The sequence below is a fragment of the Somniosus microcephalus genome, chromosome 12 (genome assembly GCF_052327205.1).
Source record: "Somniosus microcephalus isolate GS21.2 chromosome 12, FLI_Smic_1.0, whole genome shotgun sequence".
Lineage (NCBI taxonomy): Eukaryota > Metazoa > Chordata > Chondrichthyes > Squaliformes > Somniosidae > Somniosus > Somniosus microcephalus.
Window position 1 is genome coordinate 53,611,661 of NC_140998.1, and position 21,688 is coordinate 53,633,348.

A 21,688-nucleotide genomic window follows, 5' to 3' on the forward strand; every position below is an offset into this window, starting at 1 on the left:
GTTGAGCAATAAATGTTATTCGGGACACTGGGAGAACTCTCCTGCTCCACTTCGCATAGTGCCATAGGATCTTTTACGTCCACTGCAAGAGAGCAGATGGAGCATCAGTTTAACATCTCATATAAAGGCAGCACGTCTGGAATAAAGATTAAAAGCCCTACTAATCTTGTCAACTGAGCTTCCCAGTTGCCTTCACATTAGGAGTAACAAATAAGTAATAACCGATGATATCTATTTTAAAACTAGACCTTTGGTGTTGAGTTTATTTTCAGAAGTTTCTAGATTAGCTACCTTAAAATTTCTGGTGGCAATCCTTAAGCTGCTTAGGCCCTATGCTCTGAAAATCCTAGCCTAAACCCCTCCACCTCTCCACCTCCACCTCCCCCTTTCAGACTCTCTTTAAAACCTACCTCTTTGACAAGCGTTTGGTCACCACTCCTAATATCTCCTTTTTTGGGTTGGATCCATTTTTGTCTGATTACGCCTCTGTGAAGCATCTTGTGATGTTTTTCTACATTAAAGTTGCTGTATAAATGCAAGTTGTTGATGATGAAGAATATGGACATACACCTATAGAAATTTTTTGGAATTGAAAAGATACCAAATAGAAGTAAATTGAAATAGAAACATCCGAAGGGTCTGTTGAAGGTTGCAAACAGAGAAGATTCTTTTGACAGAAGGATTCAACAGAATCTAGAATTGGTATCTCATTTGGAAAATCATTTGCTGTCCCTAGCTGAGAATATCCAAACAACGGACTACATTGTATGGCTTTCCCAGCTTACGTACTTGTTTAATTTAGTTAAGTTCATACAAATTCAAACTTGGCCATTTGGCTTTAGGACTACAGCTGTTCCTGCACATCAGTCCATAGGTTCCTCCACCCTTGAAACCACAACCAACTTCTCTATCCTGGTCAATTCGTGTTTCGGTTGCAGTGAAATAGGAATCTATCTGAGACCTGATATGAAAAAGGGCTTTGCATCAGGTTTGAATTTAATGTGGTACTCACCTGAGAATCTGGTCTTTAAAAAGATTAGAAAATTCCACCTTGATGTCTACTACTTTTAATTTATCTATCCGGGATACAAGTCCAAGGGCTTGTACAGAAGGAGGCCCTAGTAGTGCATGTCTAAGCTCTCATACTACATATATTTCTTGTTGCACTTTTCTTTTAAACTTAGGACAGGGAATCTTGGAACCGTCATTGGATATCTAGAGGATTACAGGGGTGAATTTCCACAGGGATTTTCCCGATTCTTCGCCGTAACTTTGGCAGAATAGCCACAGAAACCCTGGTAAAATGGTGAAAATTCATGACTTATGCCTTGATTCACATGCGATTTTAATTGGCTTTCTTAGTTGTCCCATTTCTTTTTTGTTATGCTGTGAATTTGCTTTTACAGTGATATCAAAGCAACAGATTTACTGTTGACAAGTTTTCTCCCTTCCTATCATATCAGAAAAGTTGTTCATGTTTCCTTCCTCCTCCTCTGTCGCCCACTTCAACCACAGGTTCTTTGGTTCTCCAGTGGTGGCTCTACAACACAATATATGCAGTTCTGCTGGGGAGTATACTACCATTATATTGTGTTCAGGTACCGTTAGAATAGACTCAGTGTCAACATACTAACACCAACAATACTTGGGGTCCGAATTTCTGTCAGGATTCTCCTGCTTATCCGCCATAAATTCAGCAAAAGACTTGTGAAAACCCTGACAGCATCATTTTTCCAAGATTTTTGTGGCTCTTTCACTGAAGTCATGGTGAACGAGTGGGAGAAGCCGTGCGGAAATCCACCCCCTTTATTAGGAGGTCCTTTTCTTATGGCTTCTATCTGTCTCCCCAATCTGATGTGTCCTCATGACCAGTTCCTATCAGTCTGCAGTCTGCACTCTCTCCCCTCTATTTGTTCTCACTCAACATTCCCACTTCTGACTATTTCTTACATTATACATGTATATTGTTATAAAACCAGCAGGTACAATAGTGCTGTTTTCAAGTTTGAGCAAAACAATTCCAGGAAATTCCTCCTGGGGTCACTGTTCAAATCCAAATCCTGCACTACCCACACTGTAAGATGCATCATCAACCCGGATAACCAAATTTTAATTTGATTTGTTAAGTTTTAGTTGAACTTTTGTTTACAGTCAATTTGGTTTCTTTTGGTACGAACAATAAGAGTACCCACACTGTAAGATTGAATATTTCCATTGCATCTGAAGATACAAAATGGGGGGAAAATTCTTCTGTAATAATATCACTAATTTTATCTAAAATTCAATGAATTTGAAATATTAAGATAAATGTGAGAAAATTAGGTCAGTTATTGAAAACACACAAATGTTTTATTTTTTTCCAATATTTTCCCCTCTTCTGAAATCAGTGACTCATGTGAGTTCTATGGGCAGAACTTTCAACTTTAGTGGGGCTTAAAAAGGCAATAACGGATTGGCATTTCAATGATTTAGAAAATCAGGCGGGTGTTTAACAGGCAGCCAATCTGCTACCGGCCATTTTACGCCCCTGCCAAAGTGGGAAGTTATGACCCACGACTACAAATAACCGTCTAGTACCTTGTTTTAGTGGCCACTCTTTGTGTATAAGTGCAAACTGTAAGTATTAGTGGGCTACGCAACAATGGGGCCATCTGAGCTAAGCACAAACCTGTTTTTCCAAACATGCTCCTACGTACTTTCCTGAAGCGTGGTTAGATCAGGATCACAAGGGTGAAACTTTTTTTTCCTTATTTTTTTCCCTTCCCTACCCCAAAGGCAGCGTGGATAATTACAGCAACCTGCTGTCTTCCCAACTGAGAATAGCTAATTGAACAAAAACTAAGGGTTAAATCTGTGATTTCTTTTGGCCAATTACCATCATGTGGTATATTTACCTAGCTGTAGGGAATTGATCACGTACTGTAATATCACACAGATATATTCAGCTAATATGAATACACAGTAACAATGTAATACGTTACATGTTTAGGTCCTGGATAAATGTGTGTAGTTATAGTATTAATATGAAAGTTATCTCTGCTCCTAACAGATGGCATGGCTGCTACTGTGATTTTGAACTTGTGGGACATAATGGACCAAAAGGAGCATGAAGTAGAAGACATAAATTACATATATCCTTCTGACCAGCTTTCCTCTGCCTCTGCCGCAAGGGAACCAGAGATAACAACAGAGGAAAAGCCAGAAGAGAATGACCTTCAGATATTTTTACTTCAAATTCTGATAAATAACTGCGCTGATTAGAATTCATTGACAATCAATAACAACAACAACAACTACTACTTCTGGAAATTGTTCTGGAAAGATTTCTGTCCAGTATATTGTGTTGTAGTTTCTTTATTTATTTTTTGATGATGATTTGGCTTGTGCGGATTGATTTGCATGTTGAATAGATTTTTATAAGTGGCTGAACCGATCTCGTCAGTTTCCCGTTGGATGGGTTAGGCTAAAATGACCCCCTAAGCAATTTGTTAGGCTGTCATGGTAATTGGTAAACACCTCATTATGTTGGGAGGTTCCTGATCACCAGGCATTGTATAGCAGGTCCTTCTTTCTGGCTGTGAACACAGGGAGATTTTAAAAAATAGAGACGGGGATACGGCAGTCAGTCAGGTTTTTACAACAAAATGTTGCAAGGCCAAGCTTTTGCCAAGCTCAGTATGAGAATGCAAAAGTGTAGTAAGGATTTTTTTTAAATTAAGCAGAATGATCCGCTGATGTAGGGAAGCATAGTGTGTTCATTATTTTTCTATTATTATGCAAAGACAAGTTGTGTTGAATGAAGTGTGTCTGATCATAATTATTGCTCTGTATGTTCACTTGCTATGAAATAAGGGTGCTTACTGATTTGTATCTGGCCTCGTTTTACCAGGAGTTTTTTCAGTCTAGCTTTGAAAAGATTGGAGAGGCAGGTGGGGTTATGTGCGAAGAATACAAATATCCAATTAAGATCACAAGGGGGGGTTAATGTTGCACCTCTGGATTACACTATTGCATAGTTAGATATTGAGCAATATGGGTGCACCCCTACTTGTAAGATACTAAGACTACTTAAAGAAGTGACTAGTGCTGTTGTATTTGGGAGACTATCTAAAGCAGAAGCCTAAACTTGTAACAGTTGTTTATAGGAACTTGATGTGTGCAAAATTGGCTGCTGTATTTATAACTTTATCGCACTTGAAAAGTACAGTAATTTATTGGTTGTGAAACTGCTTTTGGACATACCAAGTTGCAATATAAATGCAATTATTTTCTTCAAGGTTCTCTTCTAAGTATTATAGCTGACAGGTAGGATAGTTTTATTTATGTACTATATATTAAGTGTTGCCATCAAAACAATTGCTGTGGCTCTTCTGGAGGACATTGTAGTGATAAGATTTTGAAGCAGTACTCAAAATTATGAGGTCTATTTTTCAAGTTCTTTAAAATCACTCAGTATCTACTAATAAACTACAAAGTCAGATTTTTTAGAAGGCACTGTGGATAGGGTCTATGCATCTTTGGTGCATCCTCTACTTTGCCAGAAGGGAAGCAATGTGAGGCATTTTATTAAATGTTGCAGCAGTATTCTACTGCAGTCTTACACCCCCATCATATATTTGACTCTCGCACCAATTAACGAAAGATTGCTTGGAGTATTATACATTGTTAAGTATTTTGGTATGTAGGGCTTTGTGGCATGTGTAGTATGTAGCAAGCTTCAGACGTTAGCAGATGTGTCACCTCTATTTAACTTCTTTGAGATAGAGTGTACTGGCGTAATGCTGGTATTGTTTAATAAGTTGTATGCTCGTGCACTTAATTGCCAGTATTTGGTGATTTCTCTATATCAGGTTTCGATGAATAGTCTCTTGGTGATAATTTTACATAATTTACTTTTTGTAGATATCTGAAAAAATATGTCTTGTCTACTTTGTGCCTATTCTTGTCAACAATTATAGAGCACCATCTGTTCCCATTATAAAGGTTTCTCGTTGATTTGATTAATTTTGATTTAGGACAGTCATTGATATAAATTGCTAATCTAAATTATCATCTCAGTAGAGGACCATGTGTACTTACCAACAAGGTACCGTTCTGTTGTGAAGTACTATACTTTAGTATCTAAACCAGAAAGCATTAGGGAGGAGAGACTTTTACCAACCTATTTCCAGAAGAGACAATTAATGTGACTGGTCTAATGTATCTTGTTCAGTTAATTTTTTTTGGCAAACTGAAACTACCTGTTGTGTGCCATGGTCCACTAAAGTAAAACAATGCCATTAACAGTTTCTCACTTTTATTAGCATAATCATTGCAGGTTTCGTGTTCATCGTCTCCAAACATTATATCGGGAATCTGACAAATCAATTTTCTGGGGCTAGGAGTGTACTACAAATAAACTGCCTGAAGTTGTTATTGTTTATAATCATCATATCTATAAATATGCATGAAAATTGAGAAGACCTGAGCAGAAGACAAAATATAGATCAATTTCTTGTACTTTCTAACTAGGTACGTGGTGAGGAAAAACTCCTCCATGGACAAAAGGGAGATAAAGGCGGTGTCATATGGATCCACTTATTCTGGTCAAAATTCCACCAGTCTCAATGGGTGGGACATATATGTACGTGTGGATGGTAAAACCCAAGGGCTACTTTTCAGTTCCAAGAAGGGACGTTAAATAAAACACGATCGCTCAGGCATCGGTTAGGTTTGCGAATACAGATCAGAGATGGGATTTAAATAATTCATATATGAACAACTTCTTGCAGTGACTCCAGGGTGTAATTTATACATTTATATAATTTTAGAAATAGTCAACGCTTTTAATGTTTCAAAAATGTTTTAAAAAAAAACTTGGCACGGTGATAATTGTATTGATTTATTTCCAGTATATATTTACATTGAGTTGTAATCCGAATGATTCCCATCAGCCATCTCAATCTTTCAGTTCATCCTCCCACATGTGACGTCAGGGTAGAAACACTGAACCAAACAAGCCATTTTCACATGCGTACAGAGAGGCGGGGAGTAGGAGTGAAAACAGTTGCACAAAGAGACCAAGTTCTTTTTAAAAACGCGCGTCTCCTCGCAATCCATCCACCCATCATGGCGAGCAATCCTTTCGTCCAGCCGTTTGCAAAGGGAGAGTGGAGCGAAGGCGAGGACCCTGAGCAGACGGACCGTGGTCGTGGTGTCGGTGGCAGTCCGCAGGCGGGGGCGGCTGTGGCTGTTGCTGGCGGGGATGCAGCTGCAGCAGCCGAGAGCTGGCGAGCCGAGGTGAAGCAGCCGCTTGTACCAGACTCCAGGGGACAGCCTGTTACCAAGGCAACTGCGTCCGCAGGTAAGTGGGGGCTGGAAACGCGCACCTACTGCAGAGATGCTTTGGAAATCGCATTAAGAACGAGGCGCGCTCGTTGAGTGAATCTCAGTTAAGATTTAAAAGAAGAGGTCGTTCAGCGCGCCTTTAAATGCAGTGATTTAGCGAAATAGTACTTTAATTAATGCTAGTTTTGTTTGAAGCATTGTCTTCTGAAATTGCGGATACATAGAATGCAATATTTATGGTTTTTAATATTGCAGACGCATTTTTTGTCCCCCGCTGTGTAGAAATTGGCATGGATTCACTGGATTCTTTGTTAAAATGTTGGCATTTATCCTTCAGTCTGCTTTTCAGAACAGACTGAAGTAGACTTTAAAACTTGTTCTGAACGGGAGTGAAGTTGCAGCATCTGACGAATCTTTATTACTGGCAGTATAGGAGTTAATTAAATAGTGGGATTTAAATTTTTTTTTAGATGTAGAATGTTTGAAATTCAGCTATTAGTATAAAGTTGGTTATTGGAATTTATTGCTGCTTTGAACATGACATTTTGGCTCTCGGATTAAAGAGTAAAAAATACAATATAGGCTATTTATAAAGTTAAAGTAGCTCATTAATTAGTGGGGGAGTCCTTTGTTCTATCATGTTAGTTGGAAAAATATGGATGAATATTTGAAGTGTCAAATGAATCCCACAGAAGTGATTGGGAATGCAAACTTTTAAAGATTCATTGTTCACAAAATGCCATATCCTGGTTTTTGATTGTTGTGGCTCAGTAAGAAAACAAACTGAAGTTGGCACCAAAAGTGTACACTTCAGCATTTTCAGTTAAGTGCATTTTATAATTTAGTAAACTGCAGCCAATATAGTTTCAGAAGGAGAAGATTCTGTTTGACTGGCTTTATTTTGAGAAAATGACATTACAGATCAAATTTTCAATCCAGATTGGAAAGCCCCATGATGTGGTGTACCTTGACTTCCAAGAAAAATGTGACAAAGTTGCACACAAAAGCTACTAATAAAACTTTAAAGTTTAGGGCAAAATGTGCAGATAGGTAAGAAATTAGCTGCAGGGTAGAAAGCAGTGATTACTCATTCGAGGTAAATGCTAGTGGAGTGCCTCAGGAATTGGTGTTGCGAGCCTGCTATTTCAAATTTATATTAAGACTTGGATTCAGAAGCTCAGTGCAAATTAGTCAAATTTGCAGATGGTACTAACCTAGAAGGGACAACTGATAGAGGAGGCAGCTCAGGAAAGCGTTAATCAAAATATGTAAGTGGGTGGAACAATGGCAGATGAAATTTAATACAGACAAGTGTAAATAACTGCATTGAATCATAGAATGGTTACAGCAGAAGAAGGTCATTCAGCCCGTCGAGCCCGTGCCAGCTCTCTGCAAGAGCACTTCAGCTGGTCCCACACCCCTGCCCTTTCCCTGTAGCCCTGCAAATTTCTTTCCTTCAGATACTTATCCAACTCCCTTTTGAAAGCTGTGATTGAATCTGCCTCCACCACCCTTTCAGGCAGTGCATTCCAGATCATAACCACTCGTTGCGTTAAAAAAAAAAAAGTTTTTTCTTACGTCGCCATTGGTTCTTTTGCCAATCACCTTAAATCTGTGTCCTCTGGTTCTCGACCCTTCTGCCAATGGGAACAGTTTCCCTCTATACTCTGTCCAGACCCCTCATGATTTTGAACACCTCTATCAAATCTCCTCTCAAAATTCTCTGCTCCAAGGAGAACAACCCCAGCTTCTCCAGTCTATCAACGCAACTGAAGTCCCTCATTCCTGGAATCATTCTCGTAAATCTTTTCTGCACCCTCTTCTAAGGTCTTCACATCCTTCCTAAAGTGTGGTACCCAGAATTGGACACATTACTCCAGTTGGGGCCAAACCAGTGTTTTATACAGGTTCATCATAATTTCCACACTTTTATACTCTCTATTCATGAAGCCCAGGATCCCGTAAGCCTTTTTACCTGCTTTCTCAACCTGTCCTGCCATCTTCAACGATTTGTGCACGCATACCCCTAGGGGTCTCTGTTCAGGATTATACCATTTAGTTTATATGTCCTCTCCTCATTCTACCAAAATGTATCAATTCACACTTTCCGCATTAAATTTCATCTGCCACGTATCCGCCCATTTAATCAGCCTGCCTATGTCTTCCTGAAGTCTATCACTCTCCTCACTTCACTATACTTCCAAGTTTTGTGTCATCTGCAAATTTTGAAATTGTGCCCTGTACACCCATGTCCAAGTCATTAATATATATCAAGAAAAGCAGTGGTCCTAGAACCAACCCCTGGGGAATGCCACTGCACACCTTCCTCCAATTCGAAAAACAACCATTCATCACTACTCTCTGTTTCCTATCACTTAGCCAATTCCATATCCATGCTGCCACTGTCCCTTTTATTCCATGGGCTTCAACTTTGCTGGCAAGCCTATTATGTGACACTTTGTTGAACACCTTTTGGAAATCCATGTACACTACGTCAACCGCATTACCCTGATTAACCCTCTCTGTTACCCCATCAAAGAACTCCATCAAGTTAGTTAAACACAATTTGCCTTAACAAATTCGTGCTGGCTTTCCTTAATTAATCCACACTTGTCCAAGTGACTCTTAATTTTGTCCCTGATTACTGTTTCTAAAAGCTTCCCCACTACCGAGGTCAAACTGACTGGCCTGTAGTTGTTGGATTTATCTTTACACCCTTTTTTGAACAAGGGTGTAACATTTGCAATTCTCCAGTCCTCTGGCACCACCCCTGTATCTAAGGAGGATTGGAAGATTATGGCCAGTACCTCTGCGATTTCCTCCCTCAATTCCCTCAGCATCCTAGGATGCACCCCATCCACTCCTGGTGACTTATCTACCTTGAGTACGGCCAGCCTTTCTAATTCCTCTTCTTTATCAATTTTTATCCTATCAAGTATCTCCATTATCTTCTCCTTTACTATATCTATGGCAGCATCCTCTTCCTTGGTGAAGACAGGTGCAAAGTACTCATTTAGTACCTCAGCCATACCCTCTGCCTCCATGTGTAAGTCTCCTTTTTGGTCCCTAACCAGCCCCACCCCTCCTCTTACTACCCTTTTACTATTTATATGCCTATAGAAGACTTTTGGATTACCTTTTATGTTTGCTGCCATTCTATTCTCATACCCTCTCTTTGCCCCTCTTATTTTCTTTTTCACTTCTCCTCTGACCTTTCTATATATAGCCTGATTCTCAGATGTATTTCCAACCTGACATCTGTCATGCATGCTCTTTTTCTGCTGCTTCATATTCTCTATCTCTTTCGTCATCCAGGGAGCCCTAACTTTAGTTGCCCTGCCTTTCCCCCTAGTGGGAATGTACCTCAACTGTACCTGAACTATTTCCTCTTTAAAGGCAGCTCATTGTTCCATTACAGTAATGCCTGCCAATCTTTGATTCCAGTTTACCTGGGCCAGATCTGTTCTCATCCCACTGAAATTGGCCTTCTCCCAGTTAAATTTTTTTACTCTAGATTGCTCCCTATCCTTTTCCATAGCTAATCTAAACATTATGATACTATGGTCACTGTTCCGTAAATGTTCACCTAATGACGCTTGCTCCACTTGACCTACCTCATTTCCCCAGAACCAGATCCAGCAATGCCTCCTCTCTCGTCGGGCCGGAAACATACTGATATATAGGAAGGAAAAATGGAGAATAAAAGTGCTTCCTAAGTGGTGTTGAAATAGTTAAGAGACCTAGGAGATTTAATAATCTTGACACTGAACATGACTGGAGCAGCAATCGAAGTAAATAGAATTCTAAACTGTACAGTCAAGTAGAGTTGTAAGTCAGAGGATATCATAGTCAAACTGTATAGTACTGAGATCGGCCAGTTCTAGTCAAAACTTAAGGGAGACATTCAAGCCCTGGAGGTGGTTCAGAGAAAATCCACAAAGCTGATCCGCTGGGCTATTCAGCCCTAAAAGGAGATCTTACAGAGATATATAAATATTGTAATTGTATAGTAAAGGTAGATCTGAAACACTACTTCAAGCTAAACCATGATATTAGGATAATCAGACACCCATTAAACTAGTAAACGGCAAACATAGGACTCATGTCAGGAAATTTTTCATAGCGAATGATCATATTACTGTAAGTACATTTCTGGATAAGATATCGGAGGCAAAAACCCTGGAATCGTTTTGAGTAAATGTTGGATGCCATGATGGTGAAACTGTAGGGTCTTTCTAGATGGATGGGCTAAGATGGGACAAATGATCTTCTCTGTATCTATCTTGTGATTTTATTCACATAGACAAATCAATGTAACCTTAGTAGCTCCCAGCATATAATATTGAAAGTTCTTTATACAAGCAAAATAGGTATTTTATGTAAAGTTCGTAGTAGAGAAAGCCAGAAAATGTTGTTTGGGTTTTGGCCTTAATCCTAGAATAAGGCAACACTGATGTTGTTTAAATCATTTTGCCTATTCTTTGCCCTTCGGTTAATCATTCAGCCTTTCAAGTCGGAAACAAAAACATCTTTATTTGAATGGCAGAATGTTGCATGTTTCTATGGTAGATGCCCTGGAATTTGTTAATGTATGCTGAGACGTTATGAGAACTTCAACAATGTAGGTAGGGATACAAATGCAAACAATTTAAAAATGAACCTTTCATGCTGTTTCATGAATGCACTAATTTTGTTTTTGGATACTGCTATATGCAATATTTATTTGGGCATAAGGCTTTAGATACAGTGGATGTTAACATTGCTGTCATCTTGTGTTGATGGTACTGCACAACACTTAAGGGTGTTCAGTTTTTCATCAATTACTAAACATAAATTAAGAAATGTGTTGAAACATTTTTTACCCAGGGTAATTGACCTTGTTACTTGCTGATTCATCATGAAGTCTTGTGATACAAAATAGAAAGATTTATATTTGGATTTGTTTCATATTCTGTCTTTTCTAGCATTGTGTAGTGATTTTGTGTAGTGGATTATTGCTGTGTTGCCTTTGTTGAGAAGCTGCAGTGCTAAAAGCAGATCAAGGCATTTTCATTGGGTCATAATGCAGATAAAATCTAGTTATAAGCATTTCCATGTTATGGTGATTAAAGTTAGATTACATGCTTCCTGCTCAGTGAGTTTAAGAATACAGTTGTTTTTCCCTATACTAGATTTTGATGAGCAGAAATTACTGTAAGAATCACTGAGAAGGAATTAATTTGAACTATTTTGAACCCAACCAAGCATTCATAAAACTATAGTAAAGTATTTGGAGGTCTGGTTATGCATTAATGTGACATTTTTTTGACCAGGTTTGATGTTGCTTCACTCATTTCTATTGGTGAAGGCTATCTTCCATAATAAATAAAAATCTGGACTCTTGAGTTATGTAATACAGAGAAGAGTGAAGCAGTGAACTTTCTTAGCTCTATAGGTGCCCTCCGCAATGCCTGCAGGAATAGTAATTTCAGGTTTGTGGGTTACAACAACAACTTTCATTTATTTAGTACATTTTTAAAGTAGAAAAATGTTCCACGGCGTTTCAGTGAAGTGTAATCAGACATATGGCTAGCCAAAAAAGGAGATATTCGGAGGGCTGAACAAAAGCTTGATGAAAGGTGGATTTTAAAGCAGGAGAGGGAGGTGTTGAAATTGAGAGCTTTAGGGTGGGAATTTCAGGCCATAGGGCGTGGACAGCTGAGGCCACAGTTGAAGGAACGCAGAGTTCTCAGGTGGGGGGAGGAGGGGTTGTAGAATATTAGAGATAGGGAGTGGCAAGACTATGAAGTGATTTAAACACAAGGATATTGGGGGGGTGTTTGGGAACCAGAAGCCACAAGCCAGTGTAGGTCAATGAGGACAGAGGTAATAAGTGAGTGGGACTTGGTGCAAGATAGGATAACAGCCATCATTTTTGGAAGAACTTAAGTTTGTGGAGGATGGGAGGTCAGCCAGAAGAATATTGGAATAATTCTGGAGGTGATTAAAGGCATAATAGACCGAGGTAGGGGCAGTGGTGGGTGGTGTTAAGGAGGTGGAAGTAGGCAGTCTTTGTAATGGAGAGGACATAGAATCTGAAGCTCAGCTAGGCATCCGATAGGATGGTCAGGTTAGGAACAGTCTTGCTCAATGTGAAACTGTGGCCATGGAGTTTGTAGTGGGGGCTGAAGACGATAGCTTCAGTTTGCAGAATGTTTAACTGGAGGAAATTATTCAAAACTGGATGTTGGACAGTCACTCTGACAATACAGATGTGGTGGAGAGGTAGAGCAGGGTGCATGTGGAAGCTGACCCCATGTATTTGGATGACACCGCCAAGGGGCAGCACGTAGATGAGATGAGGAGGTGGCCAAGGATAGATCCTTGGGGAATTCAAGATGCAACAATGTGAGGGAAGATGTTTTATAGTAGGCAGTATTTCTTTGGGAATGCAAGTAATATAGATTGACAAAAAGATTTCCTACATTTTGGAGTGAAATTAGCTAATGCAGATGTAGAACAAAAAAAAGGCCCCACAAGAAAGTTCTGTAAATATAGTAACTGAATAAAGCAAGCTTGTCCAACAATGACTCTTCAAAACTGGTTGACTTGGAGAAGGTCATGCGAGGGCTTGAAATACAACAAACTTAGTGTAACTAATTCCCTGTGTAGGATGGATTGTAACTTTTAATGAAGCACTGTCTTCCAGGCCAAGGAGAATATTCAAAAGCTTGTTATAAAAGAGTCTAGGATTTACTGACGTGAATCAATGAGAGAAAAAAATGGGTTTGAGCTGAATTTGGAGTTTCAAACTGAGTTTGAATTGGATTATTAAAAAATAATGTATAATTGGCTAGTCATTTGTACTTAGCCATTTATTGGGGTGGAGTGAGCTCTTTTTTAATCATTAAAAACTACTTGAAGATTAATCTATTGAACTACAGTTGCAAAGTGCAAAATCTAATATGGAATGAAGTCTTTGAGGGGCACAGTATGTAATATACTAACAAAATTAAGATTTAGTGCATAAACAGAATTGTAATACTTTTTAAATCTAAGAAGGTGCAATGAAACATATGAAGAAGCACTAATTTGAAGGCGGAAAATAACCATCCATTAAAAATTGCCTGAAAGTGAATAAGCCAAGCGATTAACTTGCTGGTTTTGCAGGTACAATTTCAATTGATAACTTGGGTGTGCTGTGAAATTAAAAGGGTTAAGCACAGGCGTCATTGTCGAACTGAAAGGCGACGGTCATGATTTGAAATAGCTTTCTTGCAAGACAACATATTGCTTTGAAACCTGTACTGTAAGCAAATGTTAAATTAAGGTAATGCATCCTTAGAAGTGATTTTCGTGTGATGGGGACAGGACTTTAGTGTGCCATGAACACTAACTTAAAATGGTAAAGGTTAGATGTAAATTTTATGGGGACTAACCTGAGCCACAGATTGCAGATTTAGTTGAGTAACGTCACTATTTCCTTTATCAATATTACAGAATAAGATGTCACTGCTAGTAGAGTAGATTTTCTGGAGTTCATAGCAAAGTATAAATATTTCAGGCAAAAGAAATTCAATTGGTTGGGCTTTTTAAAGTCGCCCCACTGGTTGAGTATAAGATAACGTCATCTCTCAGAGGTATTTGATTTTTACCACGGTACTGCTTAATCAGAGTAACAGAGGAACCTTTTAAATTCCTATTATTCATTCTTGAAGTCTAGGTATAATGAATGCTAGGTTGTATCTGGCACCCTCGGGGAGCACTGGAGGCATCTCCCAAAAGCTAAGTTTTTGTGGGGCCAGGAGGAGCAGTCGTGCTCCTTCAGGGCCCACAACAATATCCTGGCCTGCTGATGACCCTTTTTTGCACCACTCTTCAGCATCTGCCGTAGAAACATAGAAGGTAGGAGCAGGAGTAGGCCATTCGGCCCCTTGAGCCTGCTCTGCCATTCAATGCGATCATGGCTGATCATCCAAATTCAGTACCCTGTCCCTGCTTTCTCCCCATATCCCTTGATCCCTTTAGCCTTAAGAAGTATATCCAACTCCTTTCTTGAATATATTTAATGAATTGGCCTCTACTGCCTTCTGTGGTAGAGAATTCCACAGGTTCACCACTCTCTGGGTGAAGAAATTCCTCCTCATCTTAGTTCTAAATGGCTTACCCCTTATCCTTAGACTATTCTGGACTCCCCGACCATCGGGAACATACTTCCTGCATCTAGTCTGTCCAATCCTGTTAGAATTTTATAAGTTTCAATGAGATCCCCTCTCTTTCTTCTAAACTCCAGCGAGTACAAGCCCAATTGACCCATCTCATGGTATCACGTCAAACATGGGCAAGGAAACCTCCTGCTAATTACCACCTACCGCCCTCCCCCAGCTGATGAATCAGTACTCCTTCATGTTGAACACCAATTGGAAGAAGCACTGAGAGTAGCAAGGGCACAAAATGTCCTCTGGGTGGGGGACTTCAATGTCCATCACCAAGAGTGGCTCGGTAGCACCACAACTGATCGAGCTGGCCGAGTCCTAAAGGACATAGCTGCCAGACTGGGTCTGCGACAGGTGGTGAGGGAACCAACAAGAGGGAAAAACCTACTTGATCTTATCCTCACCAATCTACCTGTTGCAGATGCATCTGTCCATGACAGCATTGGTGGAAGTGACCACCGCACAGTCCTTGTGGAGATGAAGTCCCGTCTTCATGTTGAGGATACCCTCCACCGTGTTGTGTGGCACTACCGCCGTGCTAAATGGGACAGATTTTGAACAGATCTGGCAACTCAAAACTGGGCATCCATGAGGCACTGTGGGCCATCAGCAGCAGCAGAATTGTATTCAACCACAATCTGTAACCTCATGGCCCGGCATATCCCTCACTCTACCATTACCATCAAGCCAGGAGATCAACCCTGGTTTAACGAAGAGTGCAGGAGAGCATGCCGGGAACAGCACCAGGCATACCGAAAAATGAGGTGTCAACCTGGTGAGGCTACAACACAGGACTACTTGCATGCCAAACAACGGAAGCAACATGCGATAGACGGAGCTAAGCGATCTCACAACCATCGGATCAAATCAAAGCTCTGCAGTCCTGCCACATCCAGTCGTGAGTGGTGGTGGACAATTAAACAGTTAACAGGAGGCGGAGGCTCCAAAAATATCCCCATCCTCAATGATGGTGGAGCCCAGCACGTGAGTGCAAAAGACAAGGCTGAAGCATTTGCAACTATCTTCAGCCAGAAGTGCTGAGTGGATGATCCATCTCGGCCTCCTCCTGAGGTCCCCAGCATCACAGATGCTAGTCTTCAGCCCATTCAATTCACTCCACGTGATGTCAAGAAACGGCTGAAGACACTGGATACTGCAAAGGCTATGGGCCCTGACAACATTCTGGCAATAGTACTGAAGACTTGTGCTCCAGAACTAGCTGCGCCCCTAGCCAAGCTGTTCCAGTACAGCTATAACACTGGCATCTACCCGGCAATGTGGAAAATTGCCCAAGTATGTCCTGTATACAAAAAGCAGGACAAATCCGACCCGGCCAATTACCGTCCCATCAGTCTACTCTCAATCATCAGCAAAGTGATGGAAGGTGTCGTCGACAGTGCTATCAAGCGGCACTTACTCAGCAATAACCTGCTAACTGACGCCCAGTTTGGGTTCCGCCAGGGCCACTCAGCTCCTGACCTCATTTCAGCCTTGGACCAAACATGGACAAAAGAGCTGAACACAAGAGGTGAGGTGAGAGTGACTGCCCTTGACATCAAGGCAGCATTTGATCGAGTGTGGCATCAAGGAGCCCTGGCAAAACTGAAGTCAATGGGAATCAAGGGGAAAACTCTCCATTGGTTGGAATCATACCTAGCACAAAGGAAGTTGGCCGTGGTTGTTGGAGGTCATTCATCTCAATCACATGACATCACTGCAGGAGTTCCTCAGGGCAGTGTCCTAGGCCCAACCATTTTCAGCTGTTTCATCAATGACCTTCCCTCCATCATAAGGTCAGAAGTGGGGATGTTTGCTGATGATTGCACACTGTTCAGCACCATTCGAGACTCGTCAGATACTGACGCAGTCCGTGTCCATATGCAGCAAGACCTGGACAACATTCAGACTTGGGCTGACAAGTGGCAAGTAACATTCGCACCACACAAGTGCCAGGCAATGACCATCTCCAATAAGCGAGACTCTAACCATCTCCCCTTGACATTCAATGGCATTACCATCGCTGAATCCCCCACTATCAACATCCTGGGGGTTACCATTGATCAGAAACTGAACTGGACCAGCCATATAAATACTGTGGCTACAAGAGCAGGCCAGAGGCTGGGAATTCTGCGGCGAGTGTCTCACCTCCTGACTCCCCAAAGCCTTCCCACCATCTACATGGCACAAATCAGGAGTGTGATGGAATACTCTCCACTTGCCTGGATGAGTGCAGCTCCAACAACACTCAAGAAGCTCGACACCATTCAGGATAAAGCAGCCTGCTTGATTGGCACTCCATCCACCTTCAACATTCACTCCCTCCACCACCGGCGCACTGTGGCTGCAGTGTGTACCATCTACAAGATGCACTGCAGCAACTCGCCAAAGCTCCTTCAACAGCACCTTCCAAACCCGCGACCTCTACCACTTAGAAGGACAAGGGCAGCAGACGCATGGGAACATCACCACCTACAAGTTCCCCTCCAAGCCACACACCACCCTGACTTGGACCTGTATCGCCGTTCCTTCACTGTCGCTGGGCCAAAATCCTGGAACTCCCTAACAGCATTGTGGGTGTACCTACACCATATGGACTGCAGCGGTTCAAGAAGGCAACTCACCACCATCTTCTCAAGGGCAATTAGGGATGGGCACTAAATGCAGGCCTAGCCAGCCAGCGACGCCCACATCCCATCAATGAATAATTTTTTTTAAAAATCTCTCCTCATACGTCATTCCTGCCATCCCAGGTATCAGCCTGGTGAATCTTCACTGCACTCCTTCCATGGCAAGAACATCCTTCCTCAGATAAGGTGACCAAAACTGCACACAGTACTCAAGGTGTGGTCTCACCAAGGCCCTGTATAACTGCAGCAAGACATCCTTGTTCCTGTACTCAAGCCCTCTCGCTACGAAGGCCAACATACCATTTGCCTTCTTAACCGCCTGCTGCACCTGCATGCTTCAGCGACTGGTGCACAAGGACGCCCAGGTCTCGTTGCATTTCCCCTTCTCCCAATCTATTGCCATTCAGATAATAATCTGCCGCCTTGTTTTTGACACCAAAGTGGATAACCTCGCATTTATCCACGTTATATTGCATCTGCCATGCTTCTGCCCAATCGCTGTAGCTGGTCGACCATTTGCTGCACCCAGCTTGCCGAGAGAATGCTAATGAGGCCCGAACCCTGAAAGTGGTTTGGGCCTCCCAACTGCTGCGTTGCCTTGTGTGCTGAAATTTCACCCATTTGGGGCCCAACCCAACAGACTGCCCCTTGGTTCTCCATCTACACTTACATAAACCTGGTTTTGTACAGAAAGACAATTCATAAGAACATAAGAAATAGGAGCAGGAGTAGGCCAATTGGCCCTTCAAGTCTGTTCCGCCATTCAATAAGATCATGGCTGATCTTCTACCTCATCTCCACTTTCCTGCACTGTTCCCATATCCCTTGATTCCCTTAATATTCAAAAATCTATCGATCTCTGTCTTTAATGACTGAGCCTCCATAGCCCTCTTGGGGTAGAGAATTCCAAAGATTCACCACCCTCTGAGTGAAGAAATTTCTCCTCATCTCAGTCCTAAGTGGCCGACCCCTTATTCTGAGACTGTGACCCTGGGTTCTAGACTCCCCAGCCAGGGGAATCATCCTCCCTGCATCTACCCTGTCAAGCCCTGTAAGAATTTTGTATGTTTCAATGAGATCACCTCTCATTTCTTCTAAACGCCAGAGAATATAGGCCTATCTCCCCTCATAGGACAATCCCCCCATCCCAGGAACCAGCCTGGTGAACCTTTGTTGCACTCCCTCTGTGGCAAGTATATCCGTCCTTGGGTAAGGAGACCAAAACTGTACACAATACTCCAGGTGTGGTCTCACCAGGGCCCTATATAATTGCAGTAAGACGTCTTTACTTTTATACTCAACTCCTCTTGTAATAAAGGCCAACATCCCATTGCTTTCCTAATTGTTGCTGTACCTGCATGTTAACTTTCAGTGATTCGTGTACAACGACACCCAGGTTCCTCTGAACACCAACATTTCCCAATCTCTCTCCATTTAAAAAATACTCTGCTTTTCTATCTTTCCTACCAAAGTGGATAACTTCACATTTCTCCACATTATATTCCATTTGCCATGTTCTTTTTTTATACTGAGGTTAGTTTTGGCCAAATGATCTCCAGAAGAGTACAGACGAGAATTTCCTGGGTCTGCACCCAGGTGCACTCGATTGCTTGTCTGCAACAAATATTGAAAAATTGGGAAGGTTGGGGCACACACCTGTTCAGGGTCTTGCCAAATATTTCTTCCATTAATTTCCCCTTACAGCTACGGCAGAGGCCCAGGTACCGATTTTTCATGAGGGATTAAAGGTAACTGACCTTTTACATTCCTTCTTAACAATAGAGCTCTTAATCTTTCTAGTATTTAGTTTTCGCAGGTCCAGGTCTGTCATGGAGAGCTATGCAAATTAGAGTACTGCAGACCATATTTTGTCCTGTAACAGAGACCATGGGGGTGATCTTTGTCTCGGTACCGCCCTGCTTTTCAGAGCGAGACAATTTTTTTTTTACAAACTTGCGATTAACTTGCAGTCTGAAGCCTGCCCAAATTGGAAAACTGCTCCCCCCCCCCCCCCCCCTCCTTATAAAGATATAGTCATCCTCCTGTAGTAGTAGGAAGGCAATAAATTAGCTGTTGTAAGTAGAGTTAAAGGAGTACAATCAGGCATGTAACCTGTTTGGGAGTTGAATGCTTCCTCTTGATGGTGGTACTCATGTGGCAAAATGTTTATGTTGTTCAGTTATTAACATCTATGCATTATTTTGGCAACGTGGCCTGAATAAAATAACCATGATGACATGGTCTGGGCATACACAACTTACTGTGCTTTGGATAAAAGTTGTGAATTTCTTAAATTTATTAAAGATTTAGGTGGCGAAATGGGTCTCGGGTGGTAGTGAATCCGCTGCCCATTTTACTCGCCGCCAGCTTTTGTTTTCCAATGGACACGGTGTAAAACCGGCTACCGATTTTGCTATCACCCGTTTTGCGCTACTTTCAAAGACCAATTTCTCCCCCTTACATTCTTTACAAGGAAGTAGCCAACCTAGCTGTATGCCACAGTGACCTTTTCCCCTTCCCCCCCCGCCCCCCCCCCCTCCCCTAAAAAAAAAAGGCACACCAGGCAAGAGGCTAACCTCACGTCATAATGCTAGGTCAGTTCATTTAAATTAATATTGGGTGCTTAATGCATCATGGGGTCAGTGGTGTATTACCGGGTGTCAACAGCTCTTAAAGGGCTGCTGTACACCCTCACTATTGTACTGCAATTGAGGGGAGAATTTGGCTGAAGGTTAGACAGTGGCTGAGAACTGCACCACTTTGTGACACAGCTTTAAAAGCCTTACAGAGAACAGTGCCTCCTTTTTGGAGGAGAGGGCCACTCCACAATAAAAACCAGCACCAGGGCAGGATGATGGGGTGAAAGAGAGAGTGAATGCTCTCCTGTGCCCTGAACCTGGGAGCAGGTGAGAAAGGTATTTGAAATAAAAACAGAAAATGCTGGAAATACCTCGCAAGTCAGGCAGCATCTGTAGAGAGAGAAACAGAGTTAATGGGCTGTATTTTGCCATTGGGGGCATGTCAGGTGGTCAGCGTGTCAGGACCCCGCCTCCGATGTGAGGCGGGACAAAAGTGCAATTTTGCCCTAATTGGAAACTTGATTTCCAGCGTGTGGCAACCCCTGGCCCAATGAGTCTTTTGACACGGAAACTCGCCTCTGATGACGTCATCTGTGCAGCTGGATTTAAGGCCTGCAAGCAGCGTTGGTTCTTTTTCAGCCGTACAACATTATGACCATTCTTCTGAGGGATTCCTACTGCAAGTATGTCCAGCACTAGTGTGCACTCAGATTTGATGAGGCCTCCCTCCAAGCTCTGGTGGAGGGAGCAAGAGCAAATAAGGAAGTGCTCTTTCCTTCCTCAGGGAGGAAAAAGCCTCCACAACAGACCAAAGCTGTGTGGTTGCAAGTGGCACAGGTGGTGAATGCGATTTCTATGTGCAGCAGAACCTGGCTGCAGTGCAGAAAGAGGTTTCATGACCTTCTCCGCACAGGAAAAGTGAGCATTCATCCCCAAAACCCTCAATCTGATCCCCATCGCCTCTCATCACCAGCACTCTGCTTTGTCAACCTCCTCCTCCACATCCCACTTCACCCTTGCATCCCTGCACCCTTACCCATTCCCTCTCTCTGTATGTTCACATTCACTTAACTATTCGACTATGCAGCCCTCACACTCCCTATCACTGTGAGGCAATGACAACAATTTACAACACACAGGGAGGGCCCTTGGTCTTGGCACCTCACTCTATTTTTTTTCTCCTTCTAAGCATCTATGCTGTGGATTCTCTACACTCCTTCATTCTCACTCAAACTCCACTTGTGTCCCTCATTGCAGGAAAAGAGAGCCCACAATAAGAGGGAGGGGGCCAGGACAGGAGGGAGGCCACCCTCAATAGCCCAGCTCACCAATGCAGAGGAGGTGGCCCTGGAGATCGTGGAGTGGAGGAGGATGCGCGAGTGAGGGATGGACAGACGGGTGCATCATAGGAAGCTGGTGACAGATTAGTTTTGCATCTCTCTCATTGACATTGCATGAGTAACTGATAATGATTCTGATGCTCTAACAGATTGACATGATCATCTGCACAATTCAATGTGCATGCAACCTTTATCCCACATATCTAACTCTTTCCTTTACTCCCCCACAGGACCATCGAGAACCCCCGTCCCCACTGTCCAGGAGGAACAGCCTGAGCCTGAAGACTCCTCAGAGGAAGCTGCAACCTCTGAGGGCGCAGTGTCTGCAGAATTCAGCGCACCCAGCACCAGCGCAGACAATCACACCTCGGTGGGACCTTCGCGAGATAGAATAGTGTTGTCACCTGGTGTATCACAGATCACAAGTGAGCAGTAGCAGATGGTGGAGATAGGGACAGCAGTGGAGAGTCCTCACTGGAGGGCGCAGGACTCGCTCAGCTCAGCTGCATGTCGACCATGTGCCTCCGGGTCCATCCAGAAGGAGAGCGGTGCTGGAACTCCAGGCAGGTTTTGTCTCCAGGGTTGCTGCAAGTGTGGAGCGAATGGAGGAGTCCATTGCG

General features: G+C 42.4%; 1 protein-coding gene across 5 annotated transcripts in view; it reads left to right on the forward strand.

The window, feature by feature from the left end:
- The first annotated feature begins 5,943 nt into the window (after positions 1 to 5,943).
- rtn1a (reticulon 1a) overlaps positions 5,944 to 21,688 on the forward strand; it is a 250,513-nt gene continuing 234,768 nt past the window's right edge. For 2 of the 5 annotated variants that reach the window (XM_086002875.1, XM_086002876.1), the window contains exon 1: positions 5,957 to 6,343. In XM_086002875.1, coding sequence (XP_085859001.1) covers positions 6,010 to 6,343 — 334 coding nt within the window. In that variant the 5' untranslated portion in view covers positions 5,957 to 6,009. Of the gene's footprint in view, positions 6,344 to 21,688 lie in introns of all 5 variants that reach the window. The other 3 variants (XM_086002877.1, XM_086002878.1, XM_086002879.1) reach the window with 3 other exon arrangements.